This window comes from Dromiciops gliroides, chromosome 2, assembly GCF_019393635.1.
Source record: "Dromiciops gliroides isolate mDroGli1 chromosome 2, mDroGli1.pri, whole genome shotgun sequence".
NCBI classification, from domain to species: Eukaryota; Metazoa; Chordata; class Mammalia; order Microbiotheria; family Microbiotheriidae; genus Dromiciops; species Dromiciops gliroides.
Genome location: NC_057862.1, coordinates 551,341,546 through 551,366,157, shown reverse-complemented (window position 1 = coordinate 551,366,157; position 24,612 = coordinate 551,341,546). Strand labels below are relative to the sequence as shown.

The window sequence follows — 24,612 nt, the reverse complement described above, 5'->3', positions numbered from 1 at the left end:
ACGGGTTCAGCGGTGGCAGTAAGGAGGAGAGGAAAGTTAGAAGCAGGGGGATTTACAAAGTGAAAGGGTACAGGCAGAGTTAGAAGAAAGTAGCTGAGCAGGGAAAGTGGAACGTGCCCTGAGGCAGCTAAGGCCCTTATTGTATTTAAAAAGTTCGAGGCACAGCAGGTGGGAAAGAGACACAGTGGAAAGAGACACACCGCAATGCAGTCAGGTTGTACATTTTATTTCCCTGTATTCTTAATTTTAAATAGTATCTCATAAATAAACTCTGCTTTGATTATTTAGTTAAGAGCCTTCTTAGTCTTTAGCTTATCAATTTGGGAGTGGAGGAGTATGGTGGAACTTTATAAACAGCCCACATTAAATTAAACGCAGTCAGATAGCCAAACAGTCAAAAAGTCCCAGATTAAGTACCCCAGTCAGATTAGCCCCAAAATTAGGCTAGTCATCAAAAATATTTTTACATGTCTCAAACTACTCTGTGTCATGTTTCAGAAATATTACTTAAATACTTAAGGGATCTGTGATTTCATGGATGTGGTTACAGGTTGCAACTGCTCTGTGTCTTGATAGATCATTTTCACGCATGGTTGTGGCCATAAAATTTTCACTTGGAGCTGACCTCCTGATGATGAGCACTGTACTTAGACGTGGAGGATCTTAGACAACAGATATACAGTCCATTCCTGTATCTGTACTTGAAGACTTCAGAGGAAGCATGGAATAGTGGCTAAAGGGCTAGATTGGACATTAGGAAAACCTGAAATTGATTCCTGCCTTTGATACTGTGTCACCTATTTCAATCCATTTAATTTCTCAGTCTGTTTCCTGAATTGCAAAATGAAGATAGTAATATCTGTAGCACTTATATCAGAGGCTTGTTGTAAAAATGAAGTTAAATAATTTAAGTAAATGGCCTTATGCACTTTGAAGTACTATACTATATAGCTAGCAGTTATAGCCATCATTAATTAGCATTGGACTGAGGCATCAAATTGATACTTTAGGACAGAGGGGCCAAACATATGGGGTACATTTGAACCACAACACTCCTGAGTTCTGGCTGAAACATTAAAATATAATTGAGGAATATTTAACAAAATAAGTAATAATACAATGAAATATAGGTTATATTGATATGTGGTAAATATGCGATCTACAGGCATCCTAACATACAGTTTGGTTGTTCCTGTTTTGACTTGACATCACTGCTTTGGGAGAATGCATTCAAAAAATGCATTTTTTAAGAAATACACTTTCAACAGTGCTCTTCCCCTCAAAAACTTCAGTGGTAGGGGCAGGTAGGTGGCACAGTGGATAAAGTACCAGCTCTGGATTCAGGAGTACCTGAGTTCAAATCCAGCCTCAGACACTTGACACTAGCTGTGTGACCCTGGGCAAGTCACTTAACCCCCATTGCCCGGCCAAAAAACAAAAACAAACAAACAAAAAAAACACACCAAAAAACAAACAAACAAAAAAGCAACACACCAAAAAACAAACAAACAAAAACTTCAGTAGTTCCAGTGACTACTAAATATATTCAAGCATGACTTCCATGATCCTTCACAATGTGACACAAATCTGCATTTATAATTCCTTGGTTACTTCTTGCCCTTCCTGACCCTCTGCCCATTTGCTCAAAACTGATCATTTTGCTTGTAATGCTCTCTTCCACCATTTATATCAATTTCAATCCTACCCATCCTTCAAGATCTGGTTCAAATGCTCCATATTCCATGAAGCCTCTTCTGGTATATCAGACATAGGGATCTTTCCATTCTTTGAACTTTTTATACATCTTCTCATGTTACATTGCATTATAATTATATAAAGGCAGCATGGAATGGGGATAGAGTGCTGTGCTTTTAGTATGGAAGGTCTAGGTTCAATTATTATCTCTGACACTAGCTATAGAAACCTAGGTAAGTCACTCAACTCCTACATGACTTAAGCAATTCCCAAGGACTTATCTTTTAAGCCATAAATGTTTATGATTCGCAATCTGAGTTAATAGAAGGAATTCCAACACTGGGAAATCTTATTGCTGATGAAATCACAGATCCTCAACTGTGATAGACTTAACTCTTTTCAGCAATAAATACAGTGGTTCCAAAGGACTCGATGGAAAATGCTCTCCACATTCAGAAAAAAAACATCGGTGGAATCTAGATGCAGATTGAACCATACTCTCTACTTTTTTCGTTTTTTTTTTTCTTTTTTTGAGGTTTTTCCTTTTCATTCTGATTCTTCTTTCACAACATGACTAATGCAGAATTATGTTTAATGTGCTTGTACATGTATAACCTATATCGGATTGCTTGCTGTCTTGGGTGGGGAGGGGAGGGAGGGAGAAAAAATTGGAAATAGAAATCTTATAAAAACAAATGTTGAAAACTATCAACATGTAACTAGAAAATAATAAAATACTTTTATGATTTAAAATAAATAGATTTTTAAAAAAACAACCAAAAAAAGAAAGAAATCACAGATCCTAAAGTATCCATATATACTTCTTTTATCTCCTAAACTGCACCTTGCATGTAGGTAGAGGCTGAGTCTATCTATCTATCTATCTATCTATCTATCTATCTATCTATCTATCTATCTATCTATCTATCTATCTATCTATCTATCTTTCCATAACAGTATGTGTTTGAAGAATGAATGAATGTTGAATATTTGAATATCTTTCCAGTTGTCCATTATTTGCCTCCCAAATAAATGTACAAAATTAAATAGAAGCAAAATTCATATCTTTCATGTTCTGTAAAAGTTAATATTTCCTAAGCATTCCTTTATATGCTTTTTGCCAACAGCTCTTTTTGCACTGTCTTTATAACTTCCTAATTGTCCAAATTTCTGTTCTTCATTTTTCTTATTAAAGACAGATTTAAAAAGGAGTTTAATATCTCACACATTTCAGAGTTATCTATAATTTAATTTCTTGCCTTATTTATTAGCAAATATTTTCCCCTATTAACTTTGGCCCCAGAAATTTTGACTAGACAATAAATTTCTTTTTTTTTTGCTCAGAATAACTATTTTATCCTGCTCTTTTCTTTGCAAGCCTCCATTGCTTAGAGTAGGAGAGAAATTCATTGGGTTTTGTTTTTGTGTTTGTTTTTGTTTTTGTTTTTTGCAGGGCAATGGGGGTTAAGTGACTTACCCAGGGTCACACAGCTAGTAAGTGTTAAGTGTCTGAGGCTGGATTTGAACTCAGGTACTCCTGAATCCAGGGCCAGTGCTTTATCCACTGCACCACCAAGCCGCCCCCAATTCATTGGGTTTTATTGCCCACTTCTTGATTTCCAATGTACACATTCCTTTCCTGACAAGCATGTTCGGTAGTATAGATGTAGCTGGTGCCTGATGGGTTTATCTACTTCATTCTCTCCATTACAGGTCAGCTCATGCTCAGACATAAGTAAGGATATATCTCTTTCTTAGAATGCTGCTGAGATGACACAGCCTTCCTTGTCTACTTTTTCAAATATGAAACCCAGTTTTTGTAGTTAGGAAATTCTTTTTTATAACTAACCCAAGTGTAATGTATCATAGCTTTAGACCATTCCTGTCACATCCAAAATACAAATGCAAAAGCTGTAGATATTGCTTTCCCCTTTGTTTTATGGCTCTGAGACAAAGTAAAATGAGAGGAGAAAAGAGGGAGATTTATTTCCATACACTCCCCCTAGTCCCACCTCAACATTCTATCTCACCTAGATCCTTAACCTCAATATAAAAAGACATAACACATAGGCTTAGGATATTTGAACATTTCCTGAAATCTTCAGCAAATGTAAAGAAAAAAGACTCATCTCTGAGTTTCTCTGAGGCCTTTATTTAGTAAATATGAAATCTTAAATGCAGCATAAATATAACCATTTGTAACTGTGTTCTCTCCATTAGGTTACCCTCAAAAAATATCCCCCAAAATCCAACATTTTTAGGGAAATATTTAGAAATCAATCCAATTATGAACTAGAATTCTAAAGAGTATTAAAAATCCATCTCTCAAATTAAGACATAATTAATTTAATCACAGCATTTCCATAGATGTCTCCTCTCTGTGCATTCCCTCTTTCTTTCCTTCTCTGTGTCTCTTTCTGTCTCTCTATATACACATTTTCAAGTTAATTTTAATTGATTCTACTGTAATTATGCCACCATCAATGCCTTTGTCTGAACTTGTGGCTATTTCCTTATGAGAGAGCATTGTTGTTATTTATCTTTTTCACTGAAATAAGCACATCTTCTTTCCTTTTTCCTCAGTCATCTCAGATTTCTGACTCCTGCTTTATTTCGCATTTCCAGTCAGATTGAGCACTCACTCTGCTTTTATGTCTATTTGAGTATAATCTTTCTTATAGTAGTTGGCCTCTTTGACTTTCCCATTTCTGCAGATTCCTGGGATACTAACAATTATTTTAAAGGTAGCGTCCCTGGGCAAGTCACTTAACCTTCACTGCCCCGGGGGAAAAAAAAAAAAGTAGGGTGCAGGGGGCAGCTAGGTGGTGCAGTGGAGAGAGCACCGGCCCTGGATTCAGGAGGACTTGAGTTCAAATCTGGATTCTGACATTTGACACTTACTAGCTGTGTGACCCTGGGCAAGTCACTTAACCCTCATTGCCCTGCCCCCCCCTGAAAAAAAGTAGGGTCCAGGGGGCAGCTAGGTGGTGCAGTGGATAGAGCACTGGCCTTGGATTCAGGAGTACCTGAGTTCAAATCTGACCTCAGACACTTAACACTTACTAGCTGTGTGACCCTGGGCAAGTCACTTAACCCCAATTGCCTCACTAAAAATAAATAAATAAAAATTTTAAAAAGTAGGGTCCAGCTTTCTCTTCTTAGTAATAGCGCACACTTATATAACACATATGTAATTTATATAGTTTTTTTTAAAATCACTACAGCACTGTTATATTAATTATGATCTGGGACACATTTTAACATCCCACAACATTGGTTTCAAATATGAGAACCCAGAGGTAAAGAATAAATTGGTGGAAACACTTTGTGAGACAAAGATCCCTAAAGATTTGGTTTTGTTTATTTTTAAAGTGGGGAAGGCATTAGGTATATGTTGTGTTTTTCATAAAGAATTATGGGAATTCATGTGCAAATTAATTACAATTTTCCTCATCCCTTCCACTGGTTGGCCTGTTGGAGACATCTAATTTAGAAATATCATGATTTTGGGGGGAATTTTAATGGACTTGCTGCACAGATGTAATCAGTTACCTCCTAAGCTTGCCTATTCTTTGAATGGCCTTTAGAGAGAAAAGCCTACACTGATTAATTTTTAGTAATTAGGCCTTAGGGGAATGAACAAACATGGGTAAACCTGGCTATAATAATTTCCATTTCATTTAGAGATTCACGAAAAAACAAATGTCATTTTTTGGGGGAAATTCTAGTTTGGGTTTTGTTTTTCTGAATAATTGAATAGTAAGCCAAAATATACCTTCCACTATTAGCAAAATGACTCTCAGATGGACAGCTTTGAAACTTGTTCCAAAATTAAGCCCCAGGAACCTGAATATACCACCTCACATCAGCATTCCCCGCTTACCTCCTGCCTTGCCAGTTGTCTACTCGCCTGCTCTGTGTGGAATTTAAAATCCTCCTGGAGACGCTGAACCATCTGTTGTTCTTCTGCCAATGCCTTCTGTAACTCAGTCACATAATCCTGAGGCACCAACTGGTACATCTGCTCCTTTACTTGAAGCATCTCCTCTGTGTGCTGGGACTGTGCCAGCTTCAACCTTGTGTTGGCTTCTAGTAACTATATCCCAATAGGAAAGGCACAACAGTTAGAAAAGTTGCTGAAAATGCAGTCATTACCAGAAACAGTAGCAAAGGGAGCTTTGGTAGGCCAAGGGAGTTTAGGATGACAGAAACAACACTAAAATATAGGAAATACCTAATCACGAAAGTTGGAAGGTATGTTCAGAATTCTTTGAGATCTTAGAATAATAATAATTCACATTTATATAGCACTTTAAAGTTTACAAATGTTCCAACTTCCACCAAAAACTCACTAATAAAATTATTTTTTAAAACTGCTATCCATCACCCAAAACTCAATAATCTTATCTTGGCCTATCTACAGAATGAAAAATTATGTTCATAACTTATCCTGAGGTACTGCAAAATGCTGAAGCATTTCTACATCATCTATGAGAGCTTAAGGTAAGGTCAATAAAGTTTTTCCTGGGGGGCAGCTAGATGGCGCAGTGGATAAAGCACTGGCCCTGGATTCAGGAGTACCTGAGTTCAAATCCGACCTCAGACACTTGACACTTACTAGCTGTGTGACTTTGGGCAAGTCACTTAACCCCCATTGCCCCACAAAAAAAAAAAAAGTTTTTCCTGTGTTTCTCATCATATTCTAGTTCTCTAAAAATTGGGGCACCTAGGTGGTACAGTGGATCACATGGCTTGGATTCAAGAAAACCTGAGTTCAAATATTGCCTCAGATATAATAGCTGGGTGACCTTAGGCAAGTCATTTTATTTGAATTCAGGAAGATGTCTTCCTGACTCTAGACCTAGCACTCTATCTACTGTGCCACCTAGCTGCCAATTTGCATAAAAACAAACAAATCATATTAAAATATAAACATAAAAGATATAAATCTATAAGTTTATATAGAAATGTGTTTTATATCAATATAAATAATACTAGTACCTACCTTCCAGGATTGCTATGGGGATGAAATGAGCTAATAATTATAAAGTACTTAACACAGTGCTTCACAGATAGCAGGCACTATATAAACATTAGCTGTTACTATTATACCAAGTATGGTATATATATATATTAGCTATATTAGTGTGTGTGTGTGTGTGTGTGTGTGTGTGTGTGTAGATAGATAAATAAAATGGATAGCTATAGATGTTGTCATTTGTCCTTCAATCTTGAAGAGGACCATGACATCAGGGTGATGTCATTACTTGCAGTGAATTGGATTCAAGTGATGAAGAATTGTGCAAAGTTACCAGCCTCACTCTCTCCTCCAGAGCCATCTGGGTCCAGTGGCAAGATATGCCTTAGGAATACTGCAGATGGCCTCTGATGTTTAAGGCAATTGGGGTTAAATGACTTGCCCAGGGTCGCACAGCTAGTATGTCTGAGGTGAGATTTGAACTCAGGTCTTCTTGACTACACAGGGCCAGTGTTCAATCCACTGCACCACCTAGCTGCTCATAGATATACATATAGTCATAGATAGATAAAGATATGAATAGATTAGCCAAAACCCTGGACTAACTTCTATGTCTCAAACATGCCAGATAACACACAGGTTCTTATATTTTCATTCACAATATTGCCATGAAAAGAAATGAAGCCTCTGTTCTTATTACACAAACTGAGAAGAACCAAAATGAAAAGATGAACTCTCATGTAGAAACTCCAGAAAGCTCCTTTAAAGAAGACATCACTACTATCATTCAGTTTTGGGGGTTTTTTTTGTTTTGTTTTTGTTTTTTGCAGGACAAAAAAGTTAAGTGACTTGCCTAGGGTCACACAGCTAGTAAGTGTCAAGTGTCTGAGATCAGATTTGAACTCAGGTACTCCTGAATCCAGGGCTGGTGCTCTATCCACTGTACCACCTAGCTGCCCCTATCATTCAGTTTTTATTTTGAAAGCACACAGTGATTAATTAGCATTAAGTAACTCTAGTATCTTGCTATGCACTAGCCACATCTCTACTCCCTAGAATTTCCCCTGAACCATGAAGAGACTGGTAGGTTCTCCTCAGATCAAAGTCAACTATTGGCTTCCAAGATTGGGAAATTTTTAGTGATAAACACGGATATATGACACCAAAAGGTTTCTAAGTCTTCAAGAGAAATAGCAGCTGGCATGACAGTTTCAAGGCCTCACCCGCCTTTCCTAGCTCCAGTTCTTCAAATCTTTGGCTCATATCTTAATCCCCTTCTAACTAGCTGGTGGTATCTGGGGCTTGGTGACAATGGTGACAATCAGAACTACAAAAGATATATGATGAAGCATGCCTCCCACCTCTTGGTGGAGAGGAGAGGCGACAGATAAAGAATAAGAAATATATCTCCGGATATATTTCACAATATATGTTTTAATTGATTTTATTAAATCTTTTCTTTTATTAAAAGAGAGGATTTCATTTTTTTGCTGGGGAGAAACGGGAAGATAATGATAAAATGAAAAAAGGGAAGAAAAGGAAGCAAAGTTTATCAATGAAACATTTTTTTAAAATACACAGAGGAGGGGCAGCTAGATGGCACAGTGGATAGAGCACCGGCCCTGGATTCAGGAGGACCTGAGTTCAAATCCGGCCTCAGACACTTAACACTTACTAGCTGTGTGACCCTGGGCAAGTCACTTAACCCCAATTGCCTAACCAAAAAAAAAAAAAATACACAGAGGAGGGGCAGCTAGGTGGTGCAGTGGATAGAGCAACAGCCCTGGAGTCAGGAGGACCTGAGTTCAAATCCAACCTCAGAAACTTGACACTTACAAGCTGTGTGATCCTGGGCAAGTCACTTAACCTTCATTGCCCCGCAAAAAAAACCCCAAAATACACAGAGGACACAGGAGATGGAGAAAGAGAAAAAGCAGGGCAATGCTGGTACTAGCACATTAAATTTAATTTATATTATAAGGAAAAAGCTGTATACAGTGTATTTACAGTTGTGTGTAACATCCTCATTCACTAGTCTTTTTGTGCATGAAAATATTTCATGTCTGCTGGTGACTTTCTAGTTCATAATAAAAAAATTCTATGAAAGTGCACAATGGTCACCATCTGATGGCTTTTCACTTCCTTTGTTTTCCTCTAGGGCCATGATTATAAAGCACCTCTCATTATCAAGAGTCAGCCAGCCACATTTGTACTAAATGTCACTTCTGAAAAGTATCCCTGACAGGTAGCCTGTAGTGGCCTCTCATTGAGAAAATGTGACAGAAGACAGTTGCTATTCTAGAGCATATTGTTTTGGTTGTCCTCCTACCCTTTGCTTTTTATTTTGTACTTGAGGAAAGTGGTATGCTAAGCTAACTCTCAAGGATCCTCCTTGACTACCACATGATGGAGGAAGTCAATTCCTAGTATAGTTTCACTATCTCACACATCCAAGGAAATGAAATGCTCTTCTCACTTTCTGGGCCCTATAGAGGGGCATCACCATTTGTTTACTTCCTCTTACTTTAGGCTAGATAGCAGGTTACTTCTCCCTTAGAGCACTATGTAAGCTTAGAAAGCAAGTTCCAGGACAGCTAGGTGGCGCAGTAGATAGAGCACCGGCCCTGGATTCAGGAGGACCTGAGTTCAAATCTGACCTCAGACACTTGACACTTATTAGCTGTGTGACCCTGGGTAAGTCACTTAACCCCAATTGCCTCACCAAAAAAAAAAAAAAAAAAAGCAAGTTCCTTGGGGGCAGGGTCATTTCACTTGGCGTCTGTATATCACCAACATTCAGCACAGACATAGTAAGCACTTAATACATTCCTGATTGATTAGTATGAGAAGTTAATTTTGCTCAACATGATTGCCACATGCCAAATCCCAGAATATCCAAGCAAAACCACCTGAAACACTAGTCATGTCTTTCTAGGGAGGGACCAGTGTTGAGGACTAGCAAGCTGCAACAATCTTGGATTTTCTGTCATTTCATCTCTGTGGCTCTCATCTCTTCTTTTTCACCCTGTGTTCTTTGGGTATTCTTTCATTTTGGGCTTATGCAAGTGCAAATAACAAAGAACAAAATATAACAATAACAAAAATAATTTCCCTCCTATAAAACAATCTAAAGGGGCATCTAGGTGGCACAGTGGATAGAGTGCTGGGCCTGAAGTCAAATACTGTGTGACCCTGGGCAAGTCACTTAACCCTATTTGTCTCAGTTTCCTCGCCTGTAAAATGAGCTGAAGAAGGAAATGACAAACCACTCCAGTATCTTTGCCAAGAAAACCCCAGATAGGGTCACAAAGAGTCAGACATGACTAAAATGACTCAACAACAAAATAGAACAATCACATTATTCTTCATTTGTCCCCCAAAATAGATGGGTCTGCATTTCCCAAAAGAGATACTGTTTTGGTTCTATCTTGTCTATTTGTCTACTTTACAACCTCATGTAATTTTTCTTGTCTTTAGTTTAGGATCATCATCAAATTTTACCAACATACTTCAAATCACAAAAGAATCACCAAAATATATATATAAAATCAGTTTATGTTGTTGCAAGATTTAGGCAAGAATTAAAGGAAAATTTCCTGACTGAGATTAAGTGAAATGAGTCATTGAGACACATTATGAAAATCTCCTTCTCTGAGATACTAAAAATTGTCTAGGCAGTCTAAGATGGTTTAGCAATGGTTCCTCCTTGACATGTAGTTAATGAGACTCCTTAAACTGGAGATATTTAAAGATCAGAGACTGAAGCACTTCTTGCTAGGGTTGGTATAGAGGGGGATGTTTAAACTGTGATGTTTAAAATCTTAATTGTGGTCGCCAAAAATTAAAAGACTTCAGTACCAGTCTTTGGGCATTAAACATTTATTAGAACATACAGATATTTACAAAGAGTTCAGAAGGTTATGAAAAAGAAGTCCTACCTAGCCTAGAGTTCCAGCTTGGTTGGGTTCTTCCTGAAGTCCTCCTCCACAAGCCTGTCTTAATCAGGAACTCCTTCAGACAAGGGTCCAGATAGATGGCCTTGCAGATTCATCTGACTGGAATTTTATGACTATTTTTCTTTTCTTTTCTTTTTGAGGCAATTGGGGTTAATTGACTTGCCCAGGGTCACACAGCTAGTAAGTCTTAAGTGTCTGAGGCTGGATGACTATTTTTCAAGGTTCCTTCAGCCTTGTCAAAAGTAATATCTATGCACAAGAGAGTTCAGCATTTTAGAATCCAGAAATGCAAAGATGGAAGGAGCTTCAGAAACCATGTAGTCTAACCTGGTGTGAGTGAGGCCATTCACAATATCCTTTACACCTATTCATCCAGTCTTAGTTGGGCTCCCCCTCCCCCCACCATTATGGAGAACTCACTATTTCTCTAGGCAACCCATTCCATTTTTGTACAACTATAATGGTTATATATTAACAGCTGCAGCTCTGCAGATAGATCATCTTTTCTACTACAATGCCCTCCTTTCCTACAAGTGTAGAGACTTAATTAGCCTCAGCAGATTACTTAGCCCTGGCCTGCCGTCTTGCATGCTGGTTTGCATTGCATGCTGGCTTGGGTTGGCCTGCTCCAGAGTCTGAGGAGCCTATTTTGAGAGGCTCCTTAAGCAGAACAACTCCATTGTTGATCTCATCCCTGGGGATAGATGGGTAAGTTCAAGGCCCGGCTCAGAGGAAGGACATCATTACATATGTATGTTCAGGTGAAGAACTCTGGGGAAACTTCTAGACATAACAGCCAAATTATTCACATATTTCTGTTGGGTTGGTGATACTCAAATATTCAATAGTGTGAAGCCTTTGGACTCTGTCTAGACTCCAACATCAGATGCGACACATTCTGAGAATAAGAAAGCCCGATTTCATTTGTGTATTTTAAAGATACAGTCAAAACACACTCTCCCATACAAGTTTAATTGTGATGCCAGTCTTTTACTTCTAATTGCAACATTCTCTCTTGAAGAAGTGTGGCATGATAGAAATCCACAAGACCTGGGGTTCAAGACCCACTCCCTCTAAATGACTTTAACTGAGGCAACCCATTTTTGGGAAAACTGTAATTGAGCTACATTAATGGTGGCAATTCTGCTGATAGACCATCTTTTCTATCACTATTTTCTCTTGATAGGCACATTACCAAACCTTTCTGAGCCCCAATTTTCTCACCTGTTGTATTAGCCTATAGCAAATACCTATAGTATTTGCCCCCCAGGGTTGTTATAAGGTACTAATGAAGTAATGCATAGAAAGTGCTCTACAAACTTTAATGCTCTATACATCAGGTATGAGTCTTATCATTAGTTACCACCCATGATTCCAGTGACTCTTTACATTTTTGAGTTCCTTTACAACAGTCCTGTGCACAAAACTACTCTCCATGTGAAGACCTGAAGAGAACTTGGGTGACTCACCTAAAGTCACACTAAAATCAGTGCCAGGACTTGGTTTCAAAACTCAGCCCTGCCATTCCCAGCATACATGCACAAGGATCTGTGAGGGTCATAGCTGGCCTGTACCTGATCCTGGTTTTCTTCAAGCTTCTCTCTCAGCTGTGCTTCTGAGAGTCTCAGAGACTGGCATTCTTCATTCATCTGCTCAAGTTCCAATTTCAGTTCTTGGATTTGACCATCCTGTGTTTTAGATTAAATTCACAAACATAAGTGGCATTTTAGCAATTTGATGACTTTGAGAAATGGTCAAGTAGGTTAGCTGTCAATACATTATTGATTTATTAGATATTCTCTTTGCTAGACTTAAAGACCTTTTCCCCACTGAACTCAGAATATTTTTTAAGTTGTCTTTCATTTATTTAATATGCAATTATTAGGTATAATATGCCATGTACTGAGATATGTGCTGGGAATACAAACATAATCCTTCTTACCAATCAAAAGAAATAAACCAAAGCATTTTTCAAATTCAACTGAATATTAGGTTCCAGAATTTTTAAAAACAGTGAGCATAAAATATAAGGAAAGTTTGTTATTCTAAATTACTGACCTTCAGGGAAAATATAGTACAAGGTCTCATCATTTTGATGTTGGGGTATAAGGATAACAGGCACTAGTTTTATTCTAGGCTTTCTGTGCTATGAAGGGATATGCTACACTCTATGGTATAATGTCAAAAGTGCTGGACTCAGAACCAGGGAAGGTACAGGTTCAAATTCTACATTTAATACTTATTATTTTTGTGATCTCAGAAAGTCCCTTAATTTCACTGAAACCCCGTTTCTTTCTGTGTGCAGATATTTTATCAACTGCCTCACAGGGCTACCAGGAGGATTAAATGCGGTATTGTATGAAAAATGCTTTGCAATCTTTCAATGAAATTAAGGGCATGGCAGACTCGTGCTTTGAAAAGATTATTTTGGAAGCTATGTGGAGAATGGATTAAAGAGGAGAAAGACTGGAAGCAGACAGACCAATTAGGAAACTATTGCAATAATGCCACAATGAGTCAATGAGGGTCTGAACTGAGTGGGGAAGGAGACAGATGTGAGATTTTATGTGGAGAAAGAATCAACAATCTCTTGGACAGGACAAAATATACCATCCACATTCTTGAGGCTGGACCCACACCTGGAGCCCTTGAGCTTAGAAGGGTACAGTGACAAGGCAGCTAGGTGGTGCAGTAGATAAAGCACCAGCCCTGGATTCAGGAGCACCTGAGTTCAACTCTGGCCTCAGACACTTGACCCTTACTAGCTGTGTGACCCTGGGCAAGTCACTTAACCCTCATTGCCCCACAAAAAATAATAATAATAATAATAATAATAATAAATTTAAAAAATAAAAACTAGTTGACTTGACTTAAACTTACTATTTTGGTTTCTTAATTCTATTTTACTTTTCCAGCCTTTGCCCTACAACACTGAAAGATTATTATATGGAACATCCTTGGCTTCTTCCCAACAGAGCGTGAATCTTTGAGCAAACAGATTTTCTTTCCTGGTCTACCACCACTAAAAGCTCTGATTCCATTAGAGTCGACCAACAGACTCTTCAACATTTACCTAGATGCTTTTTCTTAGCTACTTTTCCCTCTGTTCTTATGACTCTTGCCTTTCTTCTAATTTCTTGGCTTACCTCTTGCAGCTCCCAGCCCCACTCACCTTCTCCTTTTTCTGATGCTCCTCTTCTGTAAGTCTTTGTGTTAATTGCTGCACAGTATGCTGGCTGCTTTCATTCTGAGCCTGTAGCACAGAGACCTCATCAGTCAATTGTTTGATCTTGGCAATGAGCTGGGAGATTTCATTTTTGTGTTTCTCCTTCTGGAGGAAAAGATTTTTTTTTAAATGAGAGAAAATGGTTAAATTGTGGTACAAATATGATGAATACAGGGAATCATAGAAAGTTCTACAAGAACTGATACAAAGAACTATAGGCAGAACCAGAAAAAAAATCTACACAATGAATATAACAAAGTCAATGAAAAGAACAATCACAAAACAAATGAAAATTAATGTTGCAAAATTACAGAGAAGAGACAGAAAACTCTTCCCACTCCTTTGCAAAGGCAATTGGAACACTGCATTCATTGTCAGATGTTTTTGGACACTTTGCTAGTTTTGCTTGCTTTTAAAAAAATTTTTTTTAATTTAAAAAATCTATATTTTTTATAAGGGATAGCTCTCTGGGAAGGGGGAGGGAGAAATCTAAGTGATAACAGATATTTTCTAAAAATTTGTTATTAAAAAACCAAAAAGAAATTTTACTGATAGCTCAGCAATTTAGAAATAAGTAATCATTTTGATTTCATTCATTAACTGATAAAGAATTTTAATACATAAAACAGAAGTGGAACAGATTTATACATTCTGAAAACACATAGGAATTATTTGATAAGTTGAATCCCATGTTCTGAATACCTCTGCCACAATATGTGACACATTATATATTGTATATATTATATATTGTATTATATATTGTAATAAAGCACCATATAAAAGTAAAACATAATTGCCAATTAAAAAAAAAACTTACGGGGCAGCTAGGTGGCACAGTGGATAAAGCACTGGCCCTGGATTCAGGAGTACCTGAGTTCAAATATGGCCTCAGACACTTGACACTTACTAGCTGTGTGACCCTGGGCAAGTCACTTAACCCCCATTGCCCAGCCAAAAAACAAAAAACAAAAAACAAAAAACAAAACCCCAACCAAACCAAAAAAAAAACCCCTAACTTCTGGAAAAACTTTTAAAAAATGCATTAATACATAAACTCCATTTACCAATATGTCTTAATGGTATTAAGGAAGCTGGGAAAGTAGAAAAGGCACTAAAGCTGGAATTAGGAGAGACCTCAGTTTGAATCCCACCTTGGACACTTTCTGGTCATGTGGTCATAAGCAAATCCCTTCACCTTTCTGGGCCTCAGTTTACTCATCTACCAAACTGGGGATAACAATACCTACTTCATAATATTTTTTTTGTGTTTTTTTTTGAGAGGCAATTAGAGGTTAAGTGACTTGCCCAGGGTCACACAGCCAGTAAGTGTTAAATGTCTGAGGCCGGCTTTGAACTCAGGTACTCCTGAATCCAGGGCCGGTGCTTTATCCACTACACCCATAAGATTTTTTGTTAGGACAGGGACAGCTAGGTGGCACAGTGGATAAAACACTGGCTTTGGATTCAGGAGGACCTGAGTTCAAATCTGACCCCAGACACTCGACACTTACTAGCTGTGTAACCCTGGACAAGTCACTTAACCCTCATTGCCCCACCAAAAAAAAAAAAAAAGATTTTTTTGTTAGGCTCAAATGACACAATGTATATAAAATCCTTTGTAAACTTTAAAAGGCTAAATAAATGTCAGCTATTATTAATGTTGTTTCTAGCAAAAACTGTATTCCTAAAAAAAAACAACAACCCTATAAAAATGTATCTTTACCATGGTGTTACATCATGATATAATAGAAAAACCACTGCTTCTAGTCCCAGCTTCTATCACTTACTAATTAAACCTTGGACAAATCACATCACCATCTTTGCATTTGTTTCTACTCCCATACAGTGAAGTGGCGGGACTCAATCTCAAAGGATGCTTGCCTCTATAAAATTCTAGATTCTAATGTGAATTGGAGTCATCTTACCAAGAGGTTCATACTCTCAGGTTTTCAGTTTATTTTTAGGCATCTCTGAAAAAGAGCTTAATATTTTACCTGTTTACTATACTCTTCTATTTCAGTGAAGGTCTTTTCTTTTTCTCTCTTTAATTCTTCTATTTGCTTCCTGTTCAGAGGGGAAAGAGTCATTAAGAGCATTGGCAACAATGTCACCAAACTGTGTATATTCTAAGCTAGGGAACCCACTGTTTATAGACTAGTAAACATATACTACTGAATATAATGCTATACTCTATTATATTAATAAATTCTACACACTAGTAAAATGTATGAAGCTGCACTACCAATAGATTTATATCATCTGGGTTGCATTCCATTTCCATATCACTGGTTTGAATTTTGAGCTATATAATCTAAAAAAAAATTTTTTTATCATTATGAACCTAACAGATATTAGCAAATACAATCATGCCCATATATAAAAAGAACAGAAAAAGAGGACTGTGTATGAAACTGTCAATCATTTTACATAAAACTTGTATTTTAAGCATATATAATTTGACATAGTAGCCAAAATTTTCCTGTTTGTGTCTCTTTCTGAACTTCTGCTCTATGTAATTATTTTAAAACATGTTTCTGATACTGGATCAGCAATATTTGTATAAACAATTTACATTTTTTTTCTTTTAGTGTCCATTGTATTTTAATTCAAAGGTTAGGCTACTTACAGTCTCTATTTCCTTTTTCTCAAAAGTACATTACTCTAATACATTTCTTTCATTGGCAAGTTGTATGCTTGAAATGGTGATTAAACTAGTCCAATCCCTTTTTTATTTATTTAGAATTTTATTTTCCCCCAATTACATGTAAAAACTTTTAATGTCCATTTAAAAAATGTGGTTATTGGATTATTGATTGAACTATTTATATATTATCTTTACTACATTCTTGAGGCCAAGTAGCACAAAAGGTTTTGTGGCATTTATTCTCCACAAATATTGGGCAAGCCATTTAACTCTGTTCACCTCAGTTTCTTCATCTATAAAATGAGCTGGAGAAGGAAATGATAAACTACTACAGTATCTTTGTCAAGAAAACTGCATGAGGGGCAGCTAGGTGGTGCAGTGGATAGAGCACCTGCCCTGGAGTCAGGAGTACCTGAGTTCAAATCCAGCCTCAGACACTTAACACTTACTAGCTGTGTGACCCTGGGCAAGTCCCTTAACCCCAATTGCCTCACTAAATAAAACCAAAAAAACAAAAAACTGTGTGAAAATTCACAGGGTCACAGTCAGGCACCACCACCACCACCACCAACATACATAACCATGTCACACACACACACACCATCTATTGGTACTTTTCTGAAATGGAGAGGTTATCATGCCACAATCAATAAAGAAGGGCAAATGTTCTGGGGAGTTAGAAGGCTGTTTGTTCATTTCAGTCATGTCTGACTCTTCATGATCCCATTTGGGGTTTTCTTGATAGAGATACAGGGGTGGCTTGCATTTCCTTCTCCAGCTCATTTTACAGATGAGGAAACTAAAGTGAACAAATTAAATGGCTTGCCCAAGGTCATAGGGCTAGTAAGTGTTTGAGGCCAGATTTGAACTCATGAAGAGTCTTTCTGACTCTTGTCCTGGCCTTTATCCCCTGCCATCTTGTTGCCAATAATTCTTATGAAAACACAGTCTTTCATCCTCTAAGGCTACCTTTAGCCAACCTATAACAATAAAACTTAACCCAGACTTCTGGGTTTTTAGGTGGATCCTTACTTTACAGAACTAAATGTTTTCATGAAAGGAAGTTAGAGATCCGAGTGAGATTTTTGTATAATTGAGTGGCTTATCCCTAGGGAAGTCAGTTGCCTGGATGGCTTCTTCTGTGTGTCTTTGTTTGTATTCCCCTTTATAATGTATGTCCTTGGGGAAGAGTCTCGTGTGCTAGCTTATACCACATGCTACTAGAGATCTTATGGCACAGCAAATACCAAAGGGCTTGGGGAAGTGAAGACACTGTATCATGGGAGAAAATAATGGAGTTTTGGGGACTCAGATCCCCCACCCCCACACATACACATAGGAACTCTGGCTGGTTGTGCAGGGTCAGTCCAGAGTCAGGAGAATTTCTTTCCTTTTTTTTTAAGGAGAATTTCAAAGAAAATGTAGATTGACCTTCCTAACTAACTAAAGGAAGTTAACTTAAGACCACCTTCAAGTCACATCAATCAATGGACTTTAATGTTGCCAGTCAATTAGCTTGGAGCAGTGTGTAGGGACCACCTCTATTCCAGACCCACAGGGAGCTTCTGCTCTGATAGGGACAGGAACTTCCTCTTTTTTGGCCTGAGATTCATAGGTAAAGGTACCTTTTGCTTGCTCTCTCTCTCTCTCTCTCTCTCTCTCTCTCTCTCTCTCTCTTCCCTAGATCCTAGCTAGGCTTTCCTATCTTTCAGAGCCATGTGTGCTTTCTTTACTAATATTTAATATGCTTTAATAAATGCTTAATGCCCAAAACTGGTGCAGTAGCCTCTAATATCTAAGTAACAAATATATGACAAACCCCAGCTAATTTTCCCTAAACTTGGGACAGAAATAAGGTGACCACATTTAATTTTACACGTCACAGTCACAAGGTCCACAATTGCTGAATCCTTGATGATACTTCCCCTATTCTCTTGGGGATACTTGGGCTAGAAAGGTTCTGGCAGAGTTCAAAAAGCCCACAAAAGTTGAATCAGAAGGTATGTTCTACTATCTTCTCAAATATCATTTAGACAAGCAACATGGAAGGGTGTAGGCTTTAATGCTTAAATAATGTAAAAAGAGTCCTTACCTTTGTTGGTCACTTTCCATTGCTGTATCTTCTAGCTCTTGCTGAAACCTTTTTAGTTTACTTTTTAGTAAGCGGTTATCTTCAGAAAGTTTACACAACTCAATTCTGCAGACAAAGAAAGAAAACAAAACACCAATTATGTCGTTGGGGGCATGGCTGTCATTTTCATTCTACTTTTTAGCCTGGTTTCCAATGTAAGGAAACCTTATAAAAATCTTCCTGTCCACCTACCCCCTCTTCCTCCACTCAGTGATGTCATATGCTGATGATTTCTTGGTGGTTTAACAGAATAGACTTCCTAGATTTGAAACAGCTCTTTTTGTTTTGTTTTGTTTTTGTTGTTGTTGTTGTTGTTGTTTTTTGTTTTTTGCGGGGCAATGGGGGTTAAGTGACTTGCCCAGGGTCACACAGCTAGTAAGTGTCAAGTGTCTGAGGCCAGATTTGAACTCAGGTACTCCTGAATCCAGGGCCGGTGCTTTATCCACTGCACCACCTAGCCGCCCCTGAAACAGCTCTTTTTAATGTGAACTCTACCTAAATTATTTCCCTTGTTCAACCACAGAAAAGAAGCCTTTCTTTGCTTATGATACTACCTTGCAGAAATACTTGTTTGAAGCTTCCACACAGTCAGCTGATCAAAAATATGTACATTTTGATTCCTTTTGCTGAGAGTTTTTACAAGCTAATCTGTCCTTCCACTGCACTCTATCTCAATACCACTCTCTGAAGGAATACATCTATTGCATTAAAGGTGGGCAATTGCAACAAAGACAGATGAGAATTGCTAAGTGGTACTAGCACCCATGCCCAGCAACAACCTGCAGGTGACTTTAATAGGCTACCAGGTAGACTCCTGGGACTAAATTATACCTGTTACCTATAACAAGGTAAGGTGGAAGCTAAGAACAGTAGCAATGCTTGGAGATAGAAATACACAGGTGTCCTATTGGCAGGAGTCTTAGAGTGGGGGAGCTTTCCTCTTTACTTGTCTCCCCTTTCACCCCATTCTGGGACCAGCAAAAGAAGAAGCCTAGGAAACATTTACAACTATTTACAGGGATAGCTTTGAAAAGGAAAAAATGGATATGAGTGGCAATAGGATGAAAAGGAAGTCTATCTGATGGAACATTCATTTGCTGACACATAACTGGTAGAGATCATTCACTTATTTAAATGTCAACCATGAATGGAAAATAATGACTAATAATTAATCAGTATATCTAGGTAATGATGGAAGGGTGGGTGAATACCAGCCAAGATCAATTAATAAATAAATCCACATACCCTGATTTCTTTCCCCCCAAATCGTATAATAATTAGGAGACAACATGTGTAGTGGGCATTTATGGACTAACCATTTGGTTTCAAGACAGTTTTTCACTCACATAACTCCTTATCTTTCTAAAACATGAAAAGGAAATTATGGATCTTTAGAATGAGTTGGTAAAGAGAAAAATCAAGAAATCAGGGTCCTTAGGGGAGCAATAATATTTTAATTTAAAGTCTGCCCAAGAGAAATCCAACCTGTCCAAGTAGAAGTATGCCAAACTGCAAACACAACAAAAGCCCTCTCATTCCATGCACTTAAATGTAAGCATATGGAAAATGCCAATGAATCAGATGCTTTTTTTTTTTTTAGCTCAAAGGGACCTATAGGTCACACTATCTTAAAAGACTCAAGCTAGAAGAACTTATGGCACTTTTGAACAGAAACTTAACAACTTAAACTCCCAATTCTCAGTTGCTTTTCACATGATCTGACAAAATTCTTACCAAGTTAGAGGGAGGTTGGTCTATCATCAGAGAATAAGGAAATAAAAGGCAGTACATCTGTAAAGCTGAGGTCAGACTGGTCAAAGATGAATATATGAACAGTATTTCCATTACTCAATACCTCATTTCAAATAGGTGCTAGAAGCCTCAAAAGCCTAATGGAAACCCCACAATCACAACAACTTAGATAATAAAAGTAAAAAACACATCATCTAACTAAAGGCCCTTATTGTATTTTAAAAATACCATCGTGCAAAACCCACAACATTGTGAATAATCCTATTTTAGCCTGCTTCTAATTTTCACTAATTTTTCTTTTTTTAAATTTTACTTTGTTTACAGCACTCTACTTGCTTAACAACAAATATTTTCAACAGGTGGTAATGGATGCCTAGAAAGGGGCTGTAACACCTAGGAGGTAACTAATATATTAGGAGGTCATGGGAAAGTTAAAGACTTATTCCTCCATTTGGGCAAAGAAAGTAGAAACAGGATAAACCAGGAGACAGATGTTCCATCTCACACAATAATACCCCAAACTCTTTCATCTTCTTAGCTCAGTAATACAAGTGATGTGGTAGGTAAACAATGAAAAGGTGGATGTGGTGAAGTCATTAGTAACAGTGACCACCTAGTTGTGGTTTTGGTTTTTTTTTAACACCCCCCCCCCAAAAATTTTTAGAAATCAAACCTGTCATTTTCTCTTGAATTTGTTTCTTTCTCAAGGGCCCGAACTAGCTCTTCCAGCTGAATCAGTTTAGTCTTCATCTCATCCTTTTCCTTTTCTAGCTGGGTCTCAGTCTCCCATCTCTTTTCTTCCACCACCTCATCTTTCTGCTTTAATTGACCAATAATCACTTCCTCCTTTTCTCGAAGTATCAACAGCTCTTCTTCCTTGGCCCTCAGTTGGTTTACTAATTGTTGTTGTGACCGCATATACATGTCTAATAACTTTGCTCCCTTCCTAATAGCTTCTTCCCGGAGACATAGTTCATGCTCCAAGGCTTTTATATGTTTCTGGGCCTGCTCCTCTGTCTCCTGTACCTGTGTGGTCAAGTCTTGTTCTTTCATCCTTACTAATTCCAGCTCTTCAGTGAGTTTCCCAGCTTGTTCTTCAAGAACTGCTCTCTGCTTCTCAATGCCTTCCTTTCCTGAAAAAGTTGAACTCTTTTTTGGCTCCAGAGTAGGGATCAAGTTTGTTCTCTGTGGAAACTGAGCAACCAAGACATTCTCTTCTGTTTTCAACAAAAGCAATTTCTCTTCTCTGATACCGAGGTGGTCTGACAAATTCTCATTCTGGATCTGTTGTTCCTCTCCTTTCCACCCTTCTTCAGATCCAGAAGATGGGGCATACATTCCCCCTGGAGAAAGAAATGTGGCTTCTTCTGTCTTTGGCAAAGTCAAGTTGGCATTGCTGATCCTGACACCATCAAATGGCCTTTCACATGACAGGGATGTCTGAAACTCACAGGGTTTGTAAACAGTCTCGGGAGGGAAATTTTCTTCAGTTACATATTTTGTTCTGAAATTACTTTTGTTGTCTCCTTCAAGTTCTTTCTTTTTTTGAATAAAAAATAGATCTTCAGACTTGTCGTGATCTTCACCTTTGGATTTGGGCCATGCCAATAACTGCTCACCTTGTTTCCAGTCTTCCTCATACAGGTTCCCTTGGTTTCTGCTCTTGTGTGAAAAAATTATTTCTTGGCTAGTCACACAGTTGGTTTCATTATTTATCTGTCTTTTCTCATCAGATAAGAGGGTTCTCATTTTCTCTGTTTCATGGGTAAGCCTTTCTATTTGCATTCTATAAGTGAGTTCAACCTTTTCCTTTTCAATGACAAACATTTTGCATATCCGAGCATGCTCTTCATTCATCCTTTCTTCCAGCTTTAGCTCTTTCTTTTTATACTGAGTCATTATATCCTTTTCTTTCTCTTCCCATTGCTTTTTTTCTAAATCATATTGTTCCTTTATCTCTCTCACTTGCAGGCTATATCTCCGTAACATGTCTTCCTTTTCATGCTGATGTTGCACCAATAATGTCTTATAATTTTCAGCATGCTGGGCTTCTGTCCACGATAGCTTTTGATTCAATTCCATCTCTGCCTCTGTCCTACAGATAAACAATTTTACATTGACCCATGTTCAATAACAATATGCATACTGTTGGCTCTCCTACCCCTATACCACAGATCTTGCTTTTGAGGTTAGAAAAGTCACCTTGTCTTTTAATATATTCAGCTCATGTGCCCTTTTACTATTCCCACCAAAAATGCAGCAAATCAACCATTATTCTTCAAGTTTACTTTTTCGCAAAAGTGCATAACCTGACATATTTAAAACAGCAACAGAATTAAGCCTCATGAGCAAGTAAAATAGATTCTCAAAATGGTAAAGGACTCTATTAGTAAGAAATATAGAGTTCAGAGAAAGATAGAGAAAAGATCATGTTTTCAAAACAGAAGGTCACTGGCATAAAGCAGCTTAATTCTATGTAGATGTTCAAGGAGAAAGATTGCCAACTTGAATTAGAAGTCATTAAGGCTCAAAGCATAGAAGCCTTGGAGGACTAAAATTGTCTCATCACTTGGGCTTTAATGTGTTAAGTTAACAGCTACTGAACAAGAGTAGAAGACTGAGTCATGAAGGTTGCTGCTGGCTTCTCTTTGGAATGTGAATCTCTTGGCTAAATGTTCCTTTTATATGTTAACATTCATCATGTACAAAACAACATCTGCTTGCTTTTACTTTAAATCAAAGTTGATCTCCATTTTAAGTCAAATGAAACTATTGGTGTAAGTTGCTATATTATGTCTACGCACATATTAATTTTCATACATCCTACTTGATAATGATCAAAACAGATTTCCAATATGGTAGGTTTTTAAAACCTTCCTAATAGGTTTAAACAGTTAAATGTCATACAAACCTATCTTTTTTTTTTTAGTGAGGCAATTGGGGTTAAGTGACTTGCCCAGGGTCACACAGCTAGTAAGTGTTAAGTGTCTGAGGCCGGATTTGAACTCAGGTACTCCTGACTCCAGGGCCGGTGCTCTATCCACTGCACCATCTAGCTGCCCCCAAACCTATCTTTTTGAAGGAAAAAAAAGAGAAGGATTTCTGAGGGGAAGACACAGAAGTAATTTCAGTGTCTTTTTGCTAAATACTGCACCAAGCTTTTCAAGGAGAGGGTAAGTCAGTATAAAAGCAAAGATGGATATGTGTTCAATTCATCTTTATGGGCTGAGTTGAAGGGGGAGAAATCATTGCCTGCATTCTGCAGGGCACAGGGCTGCTCGACAACAATTAATTTTCTTACTAAGAAGTATCTGTAGAGCACTGACTGTGTCTAGCATTTGTGCTTGACTAATTAGTGCTTCTGGTCATTGTGTTGCCCAAGTCCTATGATTCCCAATGGGACAGCCAGATGAAGCCTGAGGAAATGTGGCTGTGTTCTTTTAATGTATAATCTAAATAAACACAATTATCACCTTCTGCCCACTGAGTATAGCTATGGGACTAATTTCCCTTCCATTAATACAAAGGAGAAATTATAAATAGATGCCTATACCTTTTGTCAAAGCATCCAAACTCATTATAATGTATTTAGCATCTGTGTTAGGGCATCGTTGGACAAAACTAAGTGAAAACCTTCTCTGGACAAAATCTTTTAATTTCCTTTTCAGTGATGGTTTCTTCATATTCAAATGTCAGCTCCATGTTGGAGTACAATTTCCTAGGCTATATTAATGGAAATGCTGCCAAACTGGCCCAGAGAAGAGGAGGAAACACAGTCCCCTCCTTTTGGCAAAGAAGTTGGAGGAGAGGTCTACAGATAGGAATGCTGCATATGCTATCAGATGTAGTCCTTTTATCGACTGGGTTTTCCTGGAATTTTTCTTTGTTATAAGGGAGAATTCAATTAAGGGTGAAGGTATATTAGAATATTCCTCTGATGTCTTAAAAAGGCACAAAGAAGAATTATTTATTGGGGGAAAAATGTAAGAAGAATCGAGTGAATGTGAGCTCCATGAAGTTATATGGGATGTTTATGTGAATTTATCTTTGTATTCCCCAGAACACATCATAGGACTTGCACATAGTGGGTGCTTAATTAATCATTAAAATGATGATGATAGTTAGCATTTCTATAGTAGTCTAAGACTTACAGAGAATGTTACAAATATTTTATTTTATCCTCCCCTAAGACCCTGAGAGGTAGGTGTTATTATTATCCCGATTTTGCAG

The 24,612-nt window shown here is 37.8% G+C and overlaps 1 protein-coding gene across 1 annotated transcript in view; it reads right to left on the bottom strand.

The window, feature by feature from the left end:
* The window catches only part of NINL (ninein like), a 186,097-nt gene that overhangs the window by 7,695 nt on the left and 153,790 nt on the right, over window positions 1-24,612 (bottom strand). The window contains 6 exon segments of the mRNA XM_043989359.1: window positions 5,579-5,791; window positions 12,204-12,317; window positions 13,802-13,960; window positions 15,850-15,919; window positions 18,592-18,696; window positions 21,056-22,477. Coding sequence (XP_043845294.1) covers window positions 5,579-5,791; window positions 12,204-12,317; window positions 13,802-13,960; window positions 15,850-15,919; window positions 18,592-18,696; window positions 21,056-22,477 — 2,083 coding nt within the window.